The sequence below is a fragment of the Rhododendron vialii genome, chromosome 3a (genome assembly GCF_030253575.1).
Source record: "Rhododendron vialii isolate Sample 1 chromosome 3a, ASM3025357v1".
Taxonomy (NCBI): Eukaryota; Viridiplantae; Streptophyta; class Magnoliopsida; order Ericales; family Ericaceae; genus Rhododendron; species Rhododendron vialii.
Genome location: NC_080559.1, coordinates 15,686,183 through 15,710,026, shown reverse-complemented (window position 1 = coordinate 15,710,026; position 23,844 = coordinate 15,686,183). Strand labels below are relative to the sequence as shown.

The window sequence follows — 23,844 nt, the reverse complement described above, 5'->3', positions numbered from 1 at the left end:
TTTTCAAAGCATTTAATGGCAATATGACATTGGCTAAGGTGTCACGCATCAATTGGTGGGGCAGAAATGGCTGGATTTCTTGATCAGTCGGAGAGAATTTATTCTCAATTTATACACACAGCCTAACATTTCAGATGAAGTTATACAAACTCTTTTCAGCTAGGCTTGATATATATATAAATTAAGTTACTAGAGTTTCTGATGAAGTTATACTGAGGCCCCGTTTCGGAAACGGAAATAAGTACTTGTTTTTTAATAAGACAATTTCAAGCTCAAAAATCATGTATTTACGTAAATAATTTTTTTATCAATATGGATCTTGTTTGATAGATCTCATTGAGATCTTTTATACGGTGAAAAAAAAATTAAAAAATAATTTTTCATTTATATTATTTTTGAGTTTGAAAATGTGAAATAAGTACTTATTTTTTAAGAAGGTGTTCTGGAACGGAGCCTGACTCTTTTTTGGTCTTTATAGTAGTAGTATAGTATAAAATTACAAAATTGTCGTTTCACTTGTTCAATTTCATATACGAACATCTATTTATCCCAAAAACAAATGAAAAAATACAAATAATAAAAAGAAAAGCAAAAATGAGAATTATCCATATTTAATTGCTCTTAGTTGATGTCCCGCCAATATCTATAATCTTAGGAAAAAAATAATAATTTGATGTCCTAGGATGGCCACATGACCTGGGAACAATTACTAATGTTTTCATTTTGTACGCTTGCAGGTAGGAATGAAAATTTTAACTAAAAAATTTAATAGACGGACCAAACCGAACAATTTTTGCTTAATTTAGTCGGTTTTAATTTTGAGTTGGTTTGGTTCGGTTTTTATTTTTTGAAATTTTTGTAACTCGGTTTGGATCGGTATATACCTAACGTCTTTTTTTTCCTTTTCTTTTTTGTCAAAAGTATATCCGAAATGCTACTGGTACATACAATCTGTGCACAGATTATGCACAGATTTTGTGGTGGGACCACCATAGGTCCCACACAAATGATCCAAGCTGTTTATTAAATGTAAAACATTTTTTCAAGGGTTTCTATAAAAAATCAGCTCAGTCCAATACCTATAGGTGCTTAATCTAATCATCTAACTTTTTATTTCCCAGAAATCTGAATGAAAATTTATATAATTGGATCGAGTACTTATAAATATTAGATTGAGCTGATTTTTTACAGGAACTCTTGAAAAAATATTTTACATTTAATGAACGACTCGGATCATTTGTGTGGGATCCGTGGTGGGTCCACCACAAAATCTGTGCACGATAGCATGGTTCATACTATACCTAACATCAGGGAAAAAAAAAAAGGAGGACATCAGGAGATAACCTCTGATACTCCTCTTCGTCTTCCCAGCGCCGACCTGACATCCAGCAATCCCTAATCTGAAACCCAATTCTCTCTCTCTCTCTCTCTCTCTCAACTCTTCATAACCAGCCAGCCATGGCATGATCTACCACTTTCTCTCGCACGAAGAAGAACAGATCGCAAACTCTGTCCGTCTATCTCTCCTGCGTGTACGAAGTACATATCGAAGATAGCAAGTTCGAAATTCAATATAATCGAAAAGGTTTGTCAATACACTCTCTCCAATAGGTTTTGTTTACCATCCCCCCATGTTTTGTAGGCAAAGTCTGGTATTTTTCCAAGTTTGGCAGTCAAGTTCATGTTCGATCTTTTGTCGTTGTTTTTTTTTTGGGTAAGGTATCTTTTGTCGTTGTTGTCTGTAACATTCCTAATCGACAAACCGACTGAACCGAACTGCTTCCATCACCACCAAACCGAGCGGTTTTCTCCGTCCACCAGTCGGTGTCGGTTCCTCATTCTCACAAACCGACTGGTTCGGTTGGGTGCGAAATACTGCGAAAAACCGAACGAACCGAACTGATATCATCCCTACTTGCTGGGAGTCCGGCTCCTCTCCAATCCCGCCTGCAAATTTTTTTTTTATAATCTCATGTCAATTATCGAAACAGTTAGGCCCTTTTATTTGTGGCTGTGGCGGCGGTTTTGTGAGGGGATTGGTGGCTGGACTGGTTAGGGTTAGTTTTGGGATGGTCTGAGCCGGGATTTTTTGGGCTGGGCCTGGCCCGCTTTGGTGTGAGCTGTATTTTCATATTTTAGCAGTTAGGCCCTTTTATTTGGTTTGTAATGTCTGATCTGGGCATATTAGGCCCATAGGTGTTTGGGCTTGACCCATTTTTTGGCCTTTGCCCTATAGGTGTTTGGGCTTTGGCCCTTTATCCAACCTTTGATTGGATCCCCTTCCCCTCTCCCCCACTTGATGTACCCCTACCAAGTTTCTTAATAATTTTTTGCCGTTTAAAAAAAAAAAGAAGGTCAAAATAGTTCATTTTGTTTTGCTCGTTGAGAACATGAAATATGCCAAAAATCAATTTTATTGGACATCATTAGATATGATTTTGGAACACATTATCTTGCAAAATATAAGACTGCAACACTAGAACAAAGCCCGTTTCTAAATTCTTTGCAATATAAATCTGTTTCAAAATCATATCAAATGATAATTGATCAAACTGATTTTTGGTATGTGCTCTTAGTGAATTAAAAATTATGAATGGTTTCGATCATTGAAGTGTGATTGAAAAAGTTTTTTCCGGGCTGGGATTGGAATGAGTGCTCTTTCCAATCTATTTATAAAAAATTGGTGAGAGGTCCACTATAGTATGTTTGTAACCCACTAAGTCCACTTCTAAATTTCATAACCCCTCTAGTCCGCTAATTAGGTTTTGGTGAGGTCTCAAGTCTAATTCACTTAAAAAGGGAATTAGATCAGGACTAAAATACTCTTCAGTTAGGGTTTCAATCTCTCTCTCTCTCTCTCTCTCTCTCTCTCTCTCTCTCTCTCTCTCTCTCTCTCTCACACACACACACACACACACACACACACACACACACACACACACCGCCGATCCTTCCTCCCGCTGCCGATCGTCCCCCTTCCACCACAAAGTCTTTTTCTTCATATATAACGTTATATAAGCTTCTGTCTCTTATAACGTTATATATGAGCTTCTGTCTCTTATAACGTTATATATGAGCTTCTGTCATGAGACATATATGGGTATATATGAGCTTCTGAAATCTTTTTTTATTATAATATAAGAACATATAACATTCCATGTTTACATCTGAACGTACATATATTAACATAAAATGGTATATGTTCTATATTTTTTTTGGAGTTTTGCTGCACAAAAACTCCCATATAACATTATATTTTTACTTTATTGAATTGGTTCGCGTAGCGGCCTCAATGACTTGCTTCGAGTAACAATATATGTTCTTTTTTTGTTGGGAGGTTCACAAGTCAGCAGCTTTCATATAATGTTATATGTTCTATTTTTTTGGAGTTTCACAGCACAGAAACTCACATATAACGTTATATGTTCTACTTTATTGAATTGGTCCGCGCAGCGGCCTCATTGACTTGCTTGTGATAACCATATATGTATGAGCTTCTGGAATCTTTTTTATTACAATGCAAGAACATATAAATAATCTTTTATATTTTTACAATGCAAAAACAAACAAAGAACCTTATATGTATTACTTTGTCACATAAATAAATACACACAAAAAAATGTAATTCGTTTGGCAAAAAATAAACATATAACCTTATAACGTTATACATGAGATTCTATCCTTTCTAACTCTAAAAAAAAAAGGAAAAAAAAGAAGAGGAGATCTCGTAACTTCTTTCCCTTTGTCGCCGTCGCCTTCTTCACAGTCGTCTTCACAGGTAACTTAATACTTTTCACCCCTTGAACAACTGCACAAATAATAAGTCAGTAAGGCCGCTGCGCGGACCAATTCAATAAAATAGATCATATAATGAACAGAGTTTGATATAACCATAACTACTCGCAATCAAAACCCTAACTTAACCTAGCCAAACCATTCATATAATCATATATACAAGGAGAATCATACCTAGTGTATCAATTGCGACGTAGGATCACATACAGTTTACATTCACAAACTATAACAAAATTGGAATATAACCAAGATTTATATAACCATATATACAAGCAATCAAATCCTTAACTTAATTCAACCATACCCTAATGGATTTGGTCCGAGTGTGCTTGCAAGGATCACTACAATTTTACAATTGATTATCCGTGTCTCCATTATGTATGTAATTAAATGCAAGATTGAATTCTAGAAGACACCACTTTGAAGTTTAAGGCTGTCTTTTACAGATTCGTCACCTAAATCATATATTATGCACGGTATTCTTAACTTAACCAATACCTAACTGATCAGAGTATGATATAACCATATCTACTCGCAATCAAAATCCTAACTTAATTTAGTCAAACCATTTATATAACCATATATACGATGAGAAACATAAACTGCTCAGAGCAGGGTCTCAGAGTTTGATATAACCATATCTACTCGCAATCAAAACCCTAAATTAACTTAGCCAAACCATTCATATAACCATATATACGAAGAGAAACATACCTAGTGTTTCGATTGCGACGTAGGATCTGACAAAGGCGATGGAGAAACGAAGGCGGCGACGGCGACGGCTTCCGACTGAAGCGAGGGCGAATCAAAGGCGATGGAGACGAACGTGGGTGAATGGAGACGTACGTGGGAAAAGGTCGACGACGAACATGGGAGAAGGCCGACGACGAACGTGGGAGAAGGCCGACGACGAAGAAGGGCCGACGCCGAAGAAGCCCGACGAGGACGAAGAACGCCGACTACCAAGAAGGCGACGACGATCTAGTGTTTTGTAATGGGAAATCGTCTATGGTTTCTGCCGAGTCTTTTTCGTCTAGAAAAGGGGGGAAGGGGGGGGGGGGGTTTATAATGGGATGTCTGTTTGAAATGGAGGAAAAAACGGGGCAAAAGATTTTTTGAAACCAAGGGTATATTAGACTAACCAGGGTTATTATATCTTTACTAATAGGTTAGTGGACTTGGGGGTTATAGCATTTAGAAGTGGACTTGGTGGGTTTGGAAAGTGGTGTAGTGGACTTATGAAAAATTCTCCCATCTATTTAAAGGGATTGGAGAGGAGCCGGACTCCTCTCTCTAACGCACGCATGAGACCTCACCGGTGAGGCGGTGAATAACCCTCTATGCTGGGGGGTTTGGTTGGGTCTCTTCCAACTCCAATTTGAATCAGTTTCAACTTTCAAGGTACTTACATACTGATTGCTCTCTTTATTTGAAGTTTCAGGGGGTCTTTTTGTGGTTATTCTGGATCAAAACGAATTTGAACGTCCTGCATAAGAGTGTATATATTGGTTGCATTTGTATAGATCGAGTTTTAATCAAATAAGATAGTAGTAGAGTTCTCTGTTTCGATCAAGTTTTGATCATTGTTTTCCTAATTGGAATTGTGAAAGCTGGTCGGCGATAGTGTTAGCTATTGGTCACCTATGTTTATAAAATTAATGTTTTACTGGTTTTTTAATTGGTAATTGAAGGGTGAATTTGTGGCAGGCTTCTGCAGTATAAGATAGCTGCCACAGCCATGGCCACATCCATGTAGCTACAAAAAATTTAGGATTTGATGATGAATTCAAAACTTTATAAGGTACATGTCCTATTTTTCTTCATAAACAATTTTTTCTGTGTCTAAAAGAAACCCACTCTCGGCTGAGAAAGATTAAGACTTCTTATGCCACAAGGATGATTAATTGGATTTTTCGTACTTATATGTTGACATGGATTCATTAAAACTTAGTTAACTGTTTTTGAATTTGAGAAGACTGAAGAGCATATTGACTATATATACCGGGGCCTCGTTTTAAGTTATGGTATAGACCACAAATTGTCACACACTGGCCAGGTTTGTATAGTGATGGGGTTCGACTGTTGGCAATGATGCATGATTTGTGATCTTTTTTGGTCTACAAGTGTGAAGGAATATTTTAGCTTAGCCATATTGTAGTGGAATAGTGGTACATAATTTGTGAGCTTTTTTGGTATAGAAATGTGAAGGAGTATTTTAGTTTAGCCGAATTGTAGTGGAGAAGACTCAAAGTTCAATAATTTGGAGATTTTTGTTGTGATTTATGACACCAATTTAAGTTCGATGGCCAAGCCGTGGTAAGGAATTTTATATAAATTTTTTTATCAGCATGGGAGAGCTGCCTTTTGGCCCCCAATTCATTATTGGAATTATTAATTTTTAGTTCGCGTGATTGTAGTTCGGGTTGTGTGAGACTTGTAACGAATTGGGGAAAAATCTTTGGGTGCATGATTTTGGATAATTCTTTTGAAAGCAATTTTAAAGTTGTATTAGGAATTAGGAAATAGTTGAGATAGAAGATGAAAGCTACAATATTTCAAACCAATTTTAAAGTTGTATTCATACTAAAGCATCATAATTAATGTTCTTTTAACTTCTGAAAGGATATGTGTAGGCTTACCATAAAATTCGTAAATTAGGAAGGATATATGTGCAATTTACATTTCCTTTCATATACTTATTCCTATAATTCCATTTTTTACCAGGTAGATTTTAAGGGTTTTAAAATCTCTTGGTGCAATTTGCATTTCCTTCTACATATAGATTCCTCTAATTCTGTTTTTTACCAACATGGTTTGCATGGGATAGGTACCTTTATAGGTATCATGTGTTGTTTTATTTCATAGGATGGATGCATGAACTTTTTTTTGGCTTCTGTTTCTTATTTTTACCGTGGACAGTAGTAAGGTAGATTTCTTTATTAGTGGTCATATTAGTTCTTAAAAGTCTGGCCATGCAATCCGTTCTCATCTACTTTTAGATGGCAATAGAGGATTCTCTTGTTCTAAAAGGACTAGCTAAACACAAAATAACCCCATCTCACACTAATCCAGTATTAATATGATCATTCCATATGTAGAAGAATAGTTAAATAGTTAAGTTTTTCTCCGCTGACCCATTTTCAGGCCTTATTTGTTATACTGTAATCTGCAGCAACGATGGTAGTCGATTGAATCACCATTGCGCATAACGATTATATGACATTACCTTCAAATTTTGATACTTATTTTAAAGTATTATTGCAAATTAGTGTTATTTCTCAAGAAAAATGACTACAAAATGGCGAGCATCCGATTTGGTTGTTTTCTGAACACCCATTTGTCGTTGTTAAATAAAATATACATTTGTTTCTTGACTTTTTCTGTTACTTATTTTTTTGAACACCATTTTAACTGCATGCACTACTTTTGATGTTTGTGCTAATGAAGCAATAATGGCTAACTTGATTCTGAGATGCAATCATTTGTTGTTACTTGTTGATTGATTCAAAAGAAAACAGGAAGAGCAATGTAGATATTTTTTTGCTGGGTGTTAAGTTATGATTCTGGGGCGATTTCAGGTCTTTTTGTCACCATTTGAAGTCAACAACTGTGGTAGAAGAACTTCGGTGATCATTGCTGAATCGGCGGCTCGAATTTGCATTTCAGAATGCATTTGTCGTGGGGGGTAAATTTGCTTCAGAGCATTTCCAGTGCAAGTATCTAAACAAGGGAGCCAAAGGACAAGTTTTAATTAAAAGACATCCCTAAGGCCATATTTGGTTGAAGCCCAAAACTAAAAGGCAATTTCCTGATTGTGTTTCGTTTTCACAAAGGTAGTCTTATCTTTTTCCTTCCTCTTTGGTAGCTTTTGCAAATAAAGTCCCTTTTTCGATGGGTTTTATATTTCTTTCCTCGATTTTTTTCTTCAAACAAACCAGTATTTGTCTCTCATCTTCATCCTCTTAACATGTGAATAACTTGGTTAGTAGTTATTACTTTATAATGCCTTGAGATTCTTGACATGTCAAAGCAAATTTTCCTGTTGGTTTTAATTTTCCTTGAGACTAACTGATTTAAATTCTGTAGTGTGATGATGCTTGATATGCCTAGTACAGTGTTGTTTGGTCATGTATTGGTCATGCTTTTAAAGGCATGCACAATTCTATGCTAGCTATGCTGGTTTGCAATTGCTGAGAGAATAGGTGATTGGGTTTGCGTCCACAGAACCTCAATTCCAACATTAGCTTAATTTAGATGTTTGATATAATCTTCTTAAATAGGTTTCATGTATTTTTGGCGCTTCAATTCCAACGTCAAATTATGAAGCTGATTTCATCTTTGGAATGAGTGTGCTGCACACTACCTGTTGGGGGAACCATTGATGGTAAATAATCCTACACTATCGTGACTCGCGCATCTGCCCACCCCTAGGTACGTTGAATTTTATGGGTCCGGATCCTCTCCCCATTTTTCTCTCTACACATCGTGTGGAGCTTTTGTTCTCAGACTGCCACCATATGAATGAGGTAATCGGTCGGTTTTGAAGATGCCACATCATTAATGAGCAGACCTTGACAACGGAACGACTCCGTTTGGTGATTTCCCCTAAAAGTTGAGATGCTTTGATTTAACGGGACCTAACGCGGTCCCTTTCTCTTCAATTTGATGCCCACCCCCCCCCCCCCCCCCCCCCCCCCCCCCCCCCCCCGCGTCTCTCTCATATCCCCTGGCCTATCTTCTCTATCAGGAGAGGGTATAAAGTATAAACTCCTATGTGCATTTCTCCTTCTCCTTGCCTATCTTCTTGGCTGCTATTTTCTTGTTTATTTCTTTTTTTATTTTTTATGCTGTGCCTGGATTAAAACATGAGGAATTGAAGGATTCATGTTGGATTTGGGCCTTGGATATATAGTTTGGTGTGATAGAGAGTTATGTAAACCCATTTAGTGAGAGAGAGATATGTTTATTTCTTTTTAATTTTTTTTAATGCTGTGCCTTGATTAAAACACGAGGAATTGAAGGATTCATGTTGGATTTGGGCCTTGGATACATAGTTTGGAGAGAGAGAGAGAGAGAGAGAGAGAGAGAGAGAGAGTAAATTTGGTTTAAGAATCAATGAGATCTATTTGATTAAGCCCAAAACATGGGATCTGTTTGTGTATTGCAAAAAGAAAGCTAAAGTATGGAATGGAATTCGTTATATTTCATTCTACTGAAATCGGATAAATGAAATCTTACTTGATGGTGACTGCATATATTACGGGGCAGTTCTTCTTAGGTCAACCTTGGGTCGAGTTCAAGGTTGAAACAAAGGGATCGAATGAGAGAGAACAGAGAGGGAAGAGAGAGAAAATTATGGGAGAAGACGAGTGGACTCTGTTAGCATTAATAGCATTTCGAGTTTGGGGAAATTCCAAACTACAACGTTCTCAAGCAGCATTTGGACATTAATGAGGTGGCATCTTCACAACCGACCAATTACCTCATGAATGCGGTGGCAGTCTGAGAACAAAAGCTCCACACGATGTGTAGAGAGAAAAATGGGGAGAGGATCCGGACCCAATTTTATGATCTTTATTGTGAAAGAGTGAACAATAGCTAACACAGGGCAACGACCCTAACAGGTATGCAGTCATCAACTATGGTTCTCAAATTTTCAATGACATTTCCCGTGGAACAACATAATCGACCCATTTGCTGTTGAATTTAGATCATAATCATGTAACAAGATATTATTGGTTTGGATCATTGGTTTGGATCATTTGATTTAGGCACTAGTAATTCGCTAGTTACTTATGGATTGAATCAGATAGTGCTATTTGACTTCTCATATGGTCTGCCTACTTAATAGTTTAATTGGAATATCAATCATATGCAGGTTTTTATTTTTTGGGTTTGTGGACATGACAACCATCAACACAGCCGTAGATCAGCCAAAGAAAATTGATAATAATGTCGAAAAGACTAGGTTTCAGAATTCGGCTTCTGGGTTCAAGCGATGGGGCAGGAAATCCCCATTCATCAGATATGGGCTTCCCATGATTTCGCTCACAGTGCTTGGAGCCCTTGGCCTCGGCCATCTCTTGCAAGGCAGGTTAGTTTTATTTGGAACTAGGTCTTTTGATTTATTATGGTCTTGCCCAGTGCTTATTTAAGATGCTAATAAGGGGAAACAAGTGAATTTTCAATCAGAGTAGGATTGCATCAAGAGTCAGTCTTGAGCCGTACCTCTTTGCCTTAGTTATGGATGAATTGACTAATCAGTTTCAAGAGGAAATCCCATGGTGTATGATGTTTGCAGATGATATTGTCCTTGTAGATGAAACCGCTAGAGGCGTTAATACGAAATTATAAGTTTGGAGGGAAGCATTAGAGTCAAAGGGTTTTCGGATAAGCAGGAGCAAAACTGAGTATATGGTGTGCAAGTTTAGTGGTACTAGCAATGCGCATGAAGAAAAAGTGATGATCCAAGACTAGGAGATACCGAAGAGGGACCATTTTAGGTATTTAGGCTTAATTATTAGTAAAGATGGAGAGATTGCCGATGATGTGACCCATAGAATCCAAGTGGGGTGGCTCAAGTGAAGGAGCGCTACTGGTGTACTATGTGACAAAAGGGTATATCCACGAAATTGGAGGAAAAATTCTATAGAACTGCCATAAGACTAGCGATGTTTTACAGGACAAAATGTTGATCTATTAAGAAACAACAGGTGAGCAAGATGAGGGTAGCAGAAATGAGAATGTTGAGGTGGATGTGTAGTAAGTCTAGATGAGACATGATTAGAAATGAAATGGTTCGTGAAATGGTAGGTGTAGCACCTGTAGAGGAGAAGTTGAGAGAAAATAGGCTAAGATGGTTTGGGCATGTCTACCGTAGACCTGGAGATGCAGTAGTTAAGAGTTGGGTAGCAACGCTATGGGGAGGGGCAGACCTAAATTGACATTAGATGCTATTTTGTGCAAAGATACGAGTCTAATGGGTTTAAGTGAACAAGTGACCTTTGACAGAGCTCAATAGAGAAAAAAGATTCATGTAGCCTACCCCAATTGATTGGGACGCAAGGCTCGGTTTGGTTTGGTTTGGTTTAATAAGGTAGGTATTGATTTCTAATTTTATTTGAGTTCGGTTTGTTGACATGATGTGATAAATGCTCAAATTTATCTATGATGACTAGGTTGTAGAGGTACTTGATGATGGAATCGGTTTTGTATTAGCAATCTAGCATATATTTTCGTCTTTTTTGATGTGTGTAGTCTAGAATATTGATCTGTAGTAGTTGTAACAAAACTGTAGAAATACAAAACTCTAGATTTCTACTTTGAGATGAGTTCTGTTTGTGGACACTGGACAATTACGTGATAACTGGCTAAATATGTGCATATGATTGTGAATCTATGTCGATGATGATTAGGTTGTATAAATAGTGTTCTAAAAGTCGCCAGGCGCTAGTTGGGCGGAGAGGGCCACCTAGTGGCGAACTAATCGGCGCTTAGGCTGATTTTAATCTAGGTGTTGGACCCCTACCTTGCACCTAGGTGCTGACTTTGGCCACCTAGACCGAGTTGTAGAACACCATGTATAGAAATTGGATGATTGGATTGGTTTTATTTTTGGAGATACTGCTTCCATTCTTGTGATGCATTTTTTAGCTTCCAATGCTGCTAATATTTTGAAACGGTAGTTACCTGTCAAAATTTTTTTTTAAAGTGAACGGGAAACAATGCCCGAAGGCTACACAGAAAGAACACCTAAAGCTAACAAAGAAGACAAGGAAGGGGTCTAGAAATCCAAGCAGGAATAAACCCCTCAAAGCAAGAGCAGCAACACTATCCGCCACTCTGTTGGTTGTGTGTCTCACCCATTTGAAAACAAAGTTACCTGTCGAAGTTTCTAATAGAGGGTTCGGCAAGATTCTCTCTTTGGAGAAACTCTGACAAATGGATCACTTCATGGGGACGTTTGTAGATGTTTACTTGGTAGATTGTTTGAGCTGGAATGCAGATACTGAGTGCTAATACCAGTATTTATGTATTGAAGGAAAATTTGGAGGTTGACGTAGGGCTCTGAAGCTTGTTTAGGTGCTGGGTATATGAATGGTGTTTACACACTGGATGTACAGGTAGTTCTTTCAGTAGAAGGTCTGCACTTTTATGGTTCATTGCCATTTGTGAGCCCTTATAGATGTGATAAGGGATGGTGTTTCTGTTTGTTATCATCCGGGGTTGTGGTTTTTGTGGTGATCAGTTGTTGAAAAAGAAAGGGAAAAAAAAATAGATAAGGAGAAATCTGCAGTTAACTTTGTAAAATTTCTTATTCTTGTGGCATTGCTCATGCATTATGGATGGCAACAAATGGAGTTGTTATGATGTGTGTAACATGTTTTTGTTATCATATTTTTCTTGTTCTTCTTCTTTGTGAATGTGGGAAAATTCTGTTTGCAGCAAGGATATTGCCAAGGTAAAGGATGATCAGGAATGGGAGATCATTGAGACAAGAAAAGCACTTTCAAGAACAGGGCCTGTCGAGGCATATAAGCCAAAGAAGATATCATTGGAAGAGGAGCTTAAGGTAAAGCAATTTCTTTCTTGCGCATGTTATATCAGCAACATAGATTAGTTTTTATATCTTATCATGACATTGCTATCTTTTACAGGCCTTGCAAGAGAAGGTTGACATTAACAATTATGAGTACAAGAAAATTCCAAAGCCAAATGAAGGAAAGCCGAGCTGAAAATGAGATTTTTCTCAGTTTATTAGTCACTTCCCGAAAAAGATTTTCGAATCAGAGAGTATGTCTAGGCCTCTAGAGTCTAGGGTAGTAATTTGCTTTCTCTCTGATTTCATTTATAAAGGGTTCATAATCCATCTACTAAAGTTGAATCTCCCTATTCCACTATGAATGAAAAAATATGATATTATTACAGTTTATGTATCTCAAATTTTGCAAGTGATTTGACTGCACAGTGGGCACTATATTTGTGAGAGGGAGGTTGTGAATTACTAGAACATCAATGGTTGTAGACTAGGCCAGTACAATTTTTCAATGCCAATGTTTCACATTCATGCTAGTGATGGTATGCTGAACATCGGCTTACCGCAGCTAATTTCTAAAGGAAAGCCCTAACGACGCAATGACTCAAGAAAATTGAGGGATTCACATTTCAAATTTTTTTCACTATTAGTTTACTTTTAAAACTAGTCCTACAAAAATAACAAGAGGTTTTTCAAAAAAATCTTGTTTTTGAATTTATTTTATACACAACTAATAACTTTGTAGCAATATTTTTAATCAAATGAATAAATGAAAATTGAAAATATCTTCCCTTTTATTTTACTTAGCTTTACTCCACTGAAATTTTCCTGCATCGATTTAAATGGCACTTTCTTTTCAGTACCTTCCGTCATACTTATGCCTTCTGTTTTTAAAAAAATCAAAAGAGAATAGGAAACAAAAAGGAATGATAATGTGAAGGTGATAACATAAGAAAGAAGTTTTTTTATTTGCTTGATCCTTCTCGAGAGCAACGCTTATTCAACCATGGATAGTCTTTATTTTTGAAAAAGAAGTCTATTTTTTTTAACTGCATTTGAGTGTCTTATAGGTGTAACTTGACAGACTCAACTGCTAAAGCATACCGATTGTTGTACGTAACGAACTCTGCTTGATTGTACCTCACATGATCTTTTGTCGTATTCCTTTATATTTCTCTCTTTCTTTCTTTTTTGGGCAATCGAAAATAATATTCCCTTATATTTCGATCACATACCAAAGTGCGGACTCCTACGTGACCTCTGTGTTCTCTCTCTTATAGCCCCACCTTCTGAGTTATGAAAAACTTGTGAGACCTAGAGACTATAAGAATTTGAGATATGAATTTAGGCTCCTTGTGCCAATAAGAAATCTTAATACCACTAGGACTATTTTTTTTTTTATTTTACAAATTATAATTCACACCACTAATGAATTATAATTGCACTATCATCCTTATCTCAATTATATTTTGAGCTCCATGCAACTAAATATTTATTAATCTCCCAATATTAAGATTATAAATACTTCTTGATTAAATTACATTACTGATAAATATATTTAATCAACATCTATAAAATTTCTTGAGACTGTATACTTAACTTATTCGATATGCCGGATACAAATATCTACCTGCAAGGTTTGACATTGTAATACCCTAGATTTGGGAGTTTGAGAGCGTTTATTTGCACATTGGTTGGTAGCTAAAGTCTCATGTGGTATATTAACACCCACCTAGGGCTACATGGTACCTTTTTAGGTATACCTTTTCAAGCCAAGAGTTGGGGCGAAAGGGGGTCCATGGTCAGTCAGATTGTTACAAATGGTATCAAAGCCCCGCCCCTGGTCCAAGTGGTGGGTAGGATGTGCTCTGCCACCATGGACCTGTTGCATAGTCCACCACTTTTATCTATTACTATCGTTACAACTTACAAATGGTATTAGAGCCCTGCCCTGGTCCAATTGGTCATTACAAATGATACTAGTAGTGTTGGACTTTAAATGACAAGAATGTCCTTCATTTTGACGGATGAAGTTAACGGCGTTAGACTTGGAGACTAGATTGGTACAAAACTAATACTATAGGGACTAAATGTCTCCAATTTTTAGATCCATATAGCATATTTTTTTTTATTTCAGTATGCCTACTATTTTTAAGCTTGAAAATTGTAAATAAATACTTATTTTTTAAAAACCAAAAGCGGAACGGGGAGACTAGTACCATGAGCTTGTAACTGTTATTCGGCCTAATCAATGGCCAGCTATGTGAAGTATTCTAGCCTTGGTCAGTTCAGTTGGATCCTTGGTCCATAAATACAAGAATCCAAGTCAGGAAGAGGGTTCCAAAACCTAGAGTCCACCACTCCTATCTATTACTACTACGGAGTATCATTTAAAGTCCAACACTCCTATTATCATTTCAAGCCGACCTCAGTTGATTAAAACACAACTATTATTGAACCCGTTCGATGCACAGAACAAAAAAATAAACATTAGCTTTTGTTTCCGTCCCGTGTATCGAATGGATGCAACACAATTTAGCAGTTTTTTTTTACGGTCCATGTTCAATGCACGCTAACATTGATCTCATTCTATGCATTGAAAGACGTGGTGAAAAATGAATGTGGAGCAACATGTGGCGGTGTCCCATGGGCATAAAATAATTTTTCCTCCACATTCACACTTTCTCTCCACATCTCCCTCCCCGTCTCTCTCCCTCTCTCTAGAAAATTAGGATTTAGGATTTGGATGCTTTTGAAGACAAAACGTATTTAATTATAGCATGTATTGATTGATGCTCGGTTTGGATTGGTTTACTCGTATTATCATTTTAAGTCCAGCACTTATATTTCTCTTTTCCATACCGTTTTCCATTGTCGTGTCGATTCTACTCAACCCGTTGAGTTCGTTTCCATTTCGTAAGCCTAACCATGGTTCTTTATTTCCTTGTCCATTTCGATTTCGATTTTCAAATTTTTTATTTCAGTGAGAATGAAATTAGTTTTCCGGTTTAAATTCAATATCCCCATTGTTCTTAAGCTCTTAGTTTATTTCCATTTTTCCCACACTGGTTGGAAAATATAGTCCTCTAATTTGTTGAGGCAAAGCAAGAACCACCTTGTGGATTCCTAAGCCACACATTCGCTAGATTAGAAGTCAAATTAAGGCTCCCACCTACTTAAACTTTGGATTACGATCCAGTCTAGCGCTAAACGCTCATACTTTCGTTGTGAAATGTCGCGAAGGAGGACAACAGTATCTCAGACCAAGATCGAAAAAGACAATTGAGTGATCAGTTCAACATATGTTTTGCATATCAGACAATTGAATTAACTTTGTCAATGGAGAGTGTTCTAGCAAATGAAGAAGCCAAAATCCAAGTTTTTTTTGTCATAATTACGTCCCAAGTGACGTGAAATGCCTTACATCATTGGCACTTATATGAGAGTGTGTGTTTACGGAGCACACATACGCTTATATACAGATGCATATTATCGAACAAATTTTGATCTACCTTACCTAGCCTAGTTGATAGTTACTACTCGTTTTGATAGATATTTATTCTTTCCGGATATATGGCCTTCCTACCGCACAGGTGTTGCAAAAGAGGAAAAAAATTGTTACTTGCTCATGGAGCACACTGCACTCTATTTGTGTGGATTCTACCTATTAAGTGTATGGTTTTCATAAAAAAATGTGGTAAAAAAGACATCTAGAGCACCATGTGTCAGCGCTCCTGCGAGCATTAAATAATCATTCAGAAGAGGGGTTTGATTGGATATAATCCTTAAATTGGTGATTTTTAAGAAAATATTTTCATCTCTGGGATCTACCTAAAAACTTAAATGTAATTGCCCATGGGACACATCTTTTTTAGGCATTTTCATGCAATCCCATTTGCATCAATATTTTGAAACAGAGTTGTTCTTGATTCACCAAACATTTCATCAACATAATAAGCTTGTGAAAAGAATCACATTGCAGGTATCTTATACATAAGGTGAAGACTTAACCCCAACTATCCCCCACAAATATCACAAACACTTGTACCCACATCTCTAAGGAAAACCTCTTTTGTACATCACCCCCAACAACAACAAAGGACGAGTAAAAATGCAAAACAAGAAGTTGTAAGTCCTAACCAGAGCTCCTTTGCATTTTCATGCAATCCCATTTGCATCAATATTTTGAAACAGAGTTGTTCTTGATTCACCAAACATTTCATCAACATAATAAACTTGTGAAAAGAATCACATTGCAGGTATCTTATACATAAGGTGAAGACTTAACCCCAACTATCCCCCACAAATATCACAAACACTTGTACCCACATCTCTAAGGAAAACCTCTTTTGTACATCACCCCCAACAACAACAAAGGACGAGTAAAAATGCAAAACAAGAAGTTGTAAGTCCTAACCAGAGCTCCTTTGCATTTTCATGCAATCCCATTTGCATCAATATTTTGAAACAGAGTTGTTCTTGATTCACCAAACATTTCATCAACATAATAAACTTGTGAAAAGAATCACATTGCAGGTATCTTATACATAAGGTGAAGACTTAACCCCAACTATCCCCCACAAATATCACAAACACTTGTACCCACATCTCTAAGGAAAACCTCTTTTGTACATCACCCCCAACAACAACAAAGGACGAGTAAAAATGCAAAACAAGAAGTTGTAAGTCCTAACCAGAGCTCCTTTGCTCCACTTACAGACGTACCCTTACACCCCTTTACTCACTTTATCCCCCCACATATACAAGACAACAACAATATTGACAGTCAAAAACACTCTCATCTTTCCAATTTATCCCCACCCCAAAACAAAAATACTTTCAAAAATAGGGAGGCATCTGAATCCATGAAGCCCCCCAAAACATGGCACAAGATCATCTCCGGTCCCCCAAATACATGTCTTTTTGTCCCAATACACTCCCAAGGCGTGCGGTTATGCCTCGAGTTCAGACATTCCCTCCATATAATGCATCTGGGAGTGGTCTGGGAGTGCATTGGGACAAGGGACATTGAATTTTGGAGACAGAGCATCCCTGGCCCAAACCATTACCTCAGCTTTGGTTGCGAGGCAAATGACCATACTGGTCGTACAAGCCGTTGAGTTAATGGACTCCCCAGCGACGTAGCTTGAGACCGATTAAGCATCTCAGTCATCGACGGGGTTTGATACGCGCGAACGAGACTTGAACCGTCTGTTGAGTCACCCCTTGCTGTGGCTCTTTGCCACGAGTGAGAGCTAAGTCCCGAAAGGATGTAAGCCCTTCCCGACGCCTCATACAGGTGCCTGCTGGCCATCCTTTCCTGCATCTCTTTGAGCTCAGCATCCAACGCAATGCAAAGCCTGTCATTGGATTTAGCCGATACGGTATCCAACAAAACCCTACGGCAGCTCTCGAGAATTGAGGCCGCACTGGCGAGGTCACCCTGCTCGGCCGCCAATCGTGCTCGCGCCATTGCGTCAGCTGCTTGGAGCCTGTTCTGTTGCCTATCCACTTCTATCGACACCGACTCTTGTCTAGCAATTTCTGTCCTCTTAATCCTAACTTCTTCACTTTCTAAAGCTACTGTCTCTTTAGAAAAAGGATCGTTGCAAACGCATCTCACCTTGATCAATGAAGTTTCCGTGCTTGAGAAGTCGGCTGGGACATTGACGGAGACAAGAAAATCCCTCTCCTCATCGGCATACAAGTCTCCGACATCTATAAACCCCGTGCACCGATCAGGCATCAAACGGTTGGGGTAACTTCCGGCTCTTAATGAGCTTATGCTGAGACTAGGGTGGACGCACTTAATACATACTTGTAGCTCCTTTACCACAACACTCAAAAGACCCCCAATGCACTGTGCAAATGCATCCTGCATCACGGCTTCTGTTTCTATGAAAGAGAAAGTCCCTCCGGAAATCTCTGAAATTGAGTGCATCGACGAAGCATCGTGATCCACGCCGAACCCAAAAGCATGCACCGGAATCTTAAACGCTGCATTTTCATTTCCATGAATGGACAAAGGCAAAAGCAACTGGTAATTTGGTTCTTGTTTGTTGCTGCCAGAACTGTTGACGGTATATGTGTCTTGTCCATCAGACAACAGTATAATACTGGCAACAGGGTTCTTTTCCCTTCGGTTTTCCATTACCTTTGCACCCTTTCTCAACCCTTCGGCGATGTTCGTCCCACCATTAGCAGCTAAAGAGTTAACACCTTGCAATGCTTGTTGCTTTCCTGTTTCGGTCATCCTTCTGAGGGGGAAGAGGCGACGAGCTGTTGACGAGAAGGCAATAACTGACAGCCTGTCATTTGGGCCAAGATTCTGAATCACAAACCCCATTGCCCGCTTTAGCAAAGCGAGTTTGGTCCCTGCCATGCTGCCACTGATGTCCAGTACAGTCACAAGGTCGACCGGAGTGCGAGGAGTCCGAGAAATTTCTGGATAGTTACTTTGGTTTCTGTTGGGATTTTGTCCTGAAATCGAAAGAGGAGCTTTGAGGTGGACTAGAACGGTGAAGTTATCAAGAGAATTGAAGCGTGGGACAGCTGGAACTTCAGGGAATGTTTGGATCTTTATCGTCCTTTGGAAACCTTTATCATCTGCAGCTTTTGTATTTGATGAGTTTCTGCCAATGAGATTGGTTTGATGATCTAGGGGTTCATCATCGTCAAAGACAGCTGGCTCAGGAGCTTGAAATAGTGGGGGTACGATCCGATTGGAATTTGGGCGAGAGGGTAATCGGCGGATTACTGTCATCAAAGGGTTATTTAGGGGCAAGTCTAGCGGACTGATTCTTGCCTTTTCAGGCAGAGGATCAAAAGCGGGAACCTGTTGCAAGGGGATTTCCTTCCACTTTGCTCTGCAGACTGGGCAAATTTGGTTGCCATGTTTCACATTTGAGGCAATACAGTGGAAATGGAAGGAGTGAGAACATTCTGCGGTGAAAATTGCATGGCCGTCTCCACGTTTCATTGTGGCTAAACATATCGAGCAAGTTTTCTGGAAGTACAGACCAGATGGCAGTCAGAAGCAAGAAGTAGAATCAAACTACAAAATAGATAGCAAATAAGCACCTAAGATGATGAAAATCATAATCCATGAGAAGGGAGCATCACAGTTCACATCTGGAATTATCAACAAAATCTGCCACATAACCAGGCACATAAAAACCATAATCGTTCAAATTTGCAAGTCATAATCAATACTTACACTACACAAGAAATCTATGAATGCCAAACAAACACTGTAATCACATACTTTTGACCGTCATAAAGTTAACAGCAGCAAGTAGTACTGCAAATTTTGAAATTCAGAAAGCCGTATCACTTTAGGGGGAAAAATGTTGAAAAACAGATCGTCGAGAACTCATATGCCAGAGGATCCTCCATCACTTGCAGATGACCATTGAATAAAGAAATGAAGATGACACACCACTTCTACAGAGTACAGACTACAACTGGAAGTGACAAATTACCTAATTGCACTGAGGATTAAAAAGACAATTAATAGGGTTGTCACGCCATGAAGGGATGTTAACTCTTCAAAGAATTGTAACAACTTAGAATTTCATTTGCTGGATTGATTAAGCTCTTAAGATTATTGACAGGTTATAGAAGAGGCAAGTAATATGCATCACACAATACAGGAGACAAGACATCCACGAGGGTGCTAATCACGATTTGGAATCCACATTTTTCGCTCATGGAAGACTAGAAATATATATAAATTTCACATGACAAATATAATTCCTCCCCCACCCCCGAACAGGAAAAAAAGAGCAGGAAAAAAAATTAAAACCGAAAAGATAAAGAAATTGGATAAATCTCATGCCCCGGTCAATGATTTATGATCCACCAAGTATTTTAAGAGGTGATCAAGTCCTAGCACATTTTAGTCTTTGAGGGACAAACTAGGCGAATTTTTATGGATCACAGCAAGTTGAATCAGGAACTGCTGCCATCTTTCTTCTTCCTTGCCCCAATTTTACTTTTGCTGATGCAGTGAATAGCAGGAAAGATAGAGAAAAACAATAGTCAACATATGTTGGCCCCAAAATAAAGGTACTTTCACTCCATGGAAAGGAGGAAAAGGAAAGGTAATTATATAGTCGTCTTCAACTATTAACCCGTAATGATAAGGGCCCTGAAAGGGACTTGTTAATTAATCATAGAATCGACAGAGTGGCAAACAAGACAACCAATACCTAACTCCATCAATTTGAGATGAAATACAAACATACAGGACAGAGAAATTTACTCAATATGAGGACTTTAATTAGGCAAGTGACAACATCAGGGGTACATTAAGAAACACATATTTTCTGCAGAAACAAGTAGGAACACAGTATTAAAATCATAAATTATTGAACAATCGAAGAATATGTTCCAGTCAAATGGGTATACTTCCCCCCAACCCGATAAACAAACATCGAGAAAATTCAACCTTTAGAGAAAATGATAAAAGTGGTACTTCCAAAAATATGCAAAATCCGTTTTCTTGCCTACAAAATATATGAACACACTATCAAAGCTTTAAAGTAAAGAACAAAGTATGAATAATCATGAAAAACTTCAAAACTCAGTGAAAACGACGTGAGTGATAATTCCAAAAACCTACACACCCCTCTTGGTTTCAGCAAAAGCATAAGCAGGTAAGCAGCACCTAGAAACTCCAAGTTCGATGCTCATTCATAACTAACAACATGAGAGAAGCATACACGTTCCCTACTCGGCTACTCCTATGAAATATTACTGCTTAAACCATCTTGATCAGTTTAAGTACTCTATCTATGTTTTTACTGTAAAGCAAACAAATAAAGAATAACTTGTTTACCGCAGCGTTCTCAGAAACCAAACAGAGCAAGAACTGTTATGCTCTAACAAGACGATTCCAGTCCACACAAACAACAAAAGGAAGAACCAAACAATCACACAACAGAGTGCCTACTTTCATGGCGGAGAGGAAGAATAATACTCTATACGCAACAATGATTAGAGCCATCTCCAACGGTGGGCTGTTCTTGCAGCCAAAGTCAAATTTTGGCTATCAGCATTTGTGTGTTGCCAGCTTTTAGGTTCAAATATCTACGGAATGATTTAAGTGATCCAAGGGTTGTGATTAGGTAAAAAAACAGATTTAGAACGAATGGAGCAAATTTGCTAAATTTTAGCAAAATTTTACAGTAGCAAGCCAAAAAAATAACTTCGGCTTAAAAAAAATGCTCAAACCATAAGAGATGCTCTTACAACACCCTAACTCACAAACAGCCTTCTACTACTTCAACTCTCTCTCTCTCTCTCTCTCTCTCTCTACTTCGGCTTAAAAAAAAGGCTCAAACCATAAGAGATGCTCTTACAACACCCTAACTCACAAACAGCCTTCTACTACTTCTCCTCTCTCTCTCTCTCTCTCTCTCTCTCTCTCTCTCTCTCTCTCTCATACTTACAGTTGCTGTTTTCGAAAAGAGCAATGCTTGGCACACAACTTTAAAACATGTCTGTATCCAGGGGAATCGGATGTACACGAGTCCACATGCATCGAACAGTACACGTGTCCGGAGCTGTGTTCCAAAGTATGCTAACACTAGTCCTTTGAGAGTACAGTAAACACACAAAAAATAAAAATAAAAAAAAGAACAAAGATAACCAGACACAAAATTGCAAGCTTCAGTGAGAAGAGCAATAGCAGTAAAGAGTACTAAAATCTTCCTTTCACATGTTCAAAAAAAAAAAAAACAGAAGCGCCAATACTACAAACAGAAATGAGAGTTTCACAAACCTTGTTAGAAGACCTGCTGAAGCTCCTAGACAGCCTGAGCCCGTGGGGTGACGTCACCGACGTCGCCGGAGACATCACCGACGGCGAGAGAAGAGCGGCATCGGACGGCGGCGGGGAGTCGTCGTCGCCCAACGTCGTTGGAACATAGACGCAGAGGTTCAACCCTAGCGCGAGCTTGGCTTTCCTCCATTTGCTCCCCATGTGAGAGGCCCCAAACCCAGATCTCCAAATGCTCTTCTGTTTGAGCTGGAGGTGGGGTTTTAGAGAGAGAGAATGTTAGAGTTATGGGGAGAGAGAGAAGAGAACAGGGGCGGGTTTGGGAAATGTGGAGTACTAATAGAAGTGGAACACACAAACCCAGAGAGAGAGAGAGAGAGAGAGAGATGGGTTGGGTTTGGGTATTTATGTGGGTTTTGAGTGTGGAATGCTAGGACCGAGTTGCGGTAAATAGAGGGGATTGGTGAGTCGTTGTTGATTTATTACTAGTCCTCTTCTTGGCGGCCATGAAAGAGAGAGAGCGGAAAGATCTGTTTTTGACCTTGGAATTAGTTGGGTTTTGGGTTGTTGAGGTGTGTGAAGAGAGCGAGAGAGAGAGAGTACAAGGCTGCGTTCCAGAACGTTAAAAAATCTCTTATTTTTTAAAAAGGTAATTTTAAGTTTAAAAATTATAGACTTATTAAAATTTAAAAATATACAATATGGATCTTGTTTGGAAGATATTATCGAGATTTTTTATACGATAAAAAAAAATTTAAAAAATTTCTTATTTATATTATTTTTGAGTTTAAAAATATGAAATAAGCTGCTTATTTTTTAAGAAGGTTTCTGGAACGGAGCCTAAGGCTCTGTTTGGAACTCAGGGAAAAGAAAGGAAAATTAAAGAATTTTCTTTCCTATTGTTTGGTTGCAGAGAAAGAAAGAAAAAAATAAAAATTTTGAGTGTCGTAAACAGTAAATTTTCTCTCCTATTTTCCTCTCATTTTCCTTCTCTTTTATTTTCATTTCCTTTAATTTCCTTTCCATAAGTTCAAACGGAGCCTAAAAGTTGATTGAAAGGATCACGTTATTGATTGAACGAAAGTAAAGAGGGAGAGGGAGAGAGAGAGAGAGAGAGAGAGGGAGAGGGAGAGGGGGAGAGAGGAAAGGTGCAAATGCTTTTATGCTGATATCCCTGTTTTCTCTTCCTCAATTCTCCTTCTCGTTTCTCCTAATTTACCTTCAAAATGGTACAGTTTCTCTCTCCTAATTTCTCCCTGTTTTCTCTTCCTTAATTCGTCAAATGGTTTTGAGTGTGGAATGTTAAGAACTTGAGGAAAGTGAGTGAAATGAAGAAAAAATTAAAAATAAATTCTCTTCTATTGTTTGGTTTGGAAAGAACGTGGAGAGAAAGTAGAAAAATCTAGAAGCGTGAATAATATCATTTTCTTCTCAATTTTCTCCCATTTTCCCTTACTTTCTGCAACTTCCAAACAATGCCTAAAGGCCCCGTTCCGGTAAGAAAAATAAATACTTATGTTTTTGAATTAAAAATGACATATTATGAAAGGATGGTCTGTATTGTAAAACGAGAAATAAGTATGTAAAAAATAAGAACATCCCTTATTTTTAAGTAGTTATTTTCAGCTTTACGAGACAGCTCATTCTTTTACAATATATCACATTTAATTGAAAAAATAATTTTTTAAATAAATAGTTAATTTTAATTAGTAGACACACACCCTAAAATATA

At 38.1% G+C, this 23,844-nt stretch overlaps 2 protein-coding genes across 2 annotated transcripts; one reads left to right on the top strand and one right to left on the bottom strand.

Moving 5' to 3' along the window:
• The first annotated feature begins 5,560 nt into the window (after positions 1 to 5,560).
• Positions 5,561 to 12,746, top strand: LOC131318701 (uncharacterized). The gene is made up of 5 exons (XM_058348637.1): positions 5,561 to 5,596; positions 7,374 to 7,480; positions 9,674 to 9,889; positions 12,241 to 12,367; positions 12,453 to 12,746. The coding sequence occupies exons 1-5, from the start codon at positions 5,573 to 5,575 to the stop codon at positions 12,528 to 12,530; spliced, it is 552 nt and encodes a 183-aa protein (XP_058204620.1). The 5' UTR covers positions 5,561 to 5,572; the 3' UTR covers positions 12,531 to 12,746.
• A 4,098-nt stretch (positions 12,747 to 16,844) lies between these two features.
• Positions 16,845 to 22,712, bottom strand: LOC131318700 (E3 ubiquitin-protein ligase WAV3-like). The gene is made up of 2 exons (XM_058348636.1): positions 22,116 to 22,712; positions 16,845 to 19,337 (listed from the first exon to the last, which is right to left on the bottom strand). The coding sequence occupies exons 1-2, from the start codon at positions 22,314 to 22,316 to the stop codon at positions 17,397 to 17,399; spliced, it is 2,142 nt and encodes a 713-aa protein (XP_058204619.1). The 5' UTR covers positions 22,317 to 22,712; the 3' UTR covers positions 16,845 to 17,396.
• Positions 22,713 to 23,844: the final 1,132 nt, after the last annotated feature.

Excerpts from the sequence above, each read along its gene's own strand:
- LOC131318701 (XM_058348637.1), top strand. The coding sequence starts at position 5,573 with ATGATGAATTCAAAACTTTATAAG. Across the intron at positions 7,481-9,673 it reads GAATGCATTTGTCGTGGGGG|GTTTTTATTTTTTGGGTTTG; the intron begins GTAAATTTGCTT and ends AATCATATGCAG. Across the intron at positions 9,890-12,240 it reads GGCCATCTCTTGCAAGGCAG|CAAGGATATTGCCAAGGTAA; the intron begins GTTAGTTTTATT and ends TTCTGTTTGCAG.
- LOC131318700 (XM_058348636.1), bottom strand. The coding sequence starts at position 22,316 with ATGGGGAGCAAATGGAGGAAAGCCAAGCTCGCGCTAGGGTTGAACCTC. Across the intron at positions 19,338-22,115 it reads TCAGCAGGTCTTCTAACAAG|AAAACTTGCTCGATATGTTT; the intron begins GTTTGTGAAACT and ends CTGTACTTCCAG.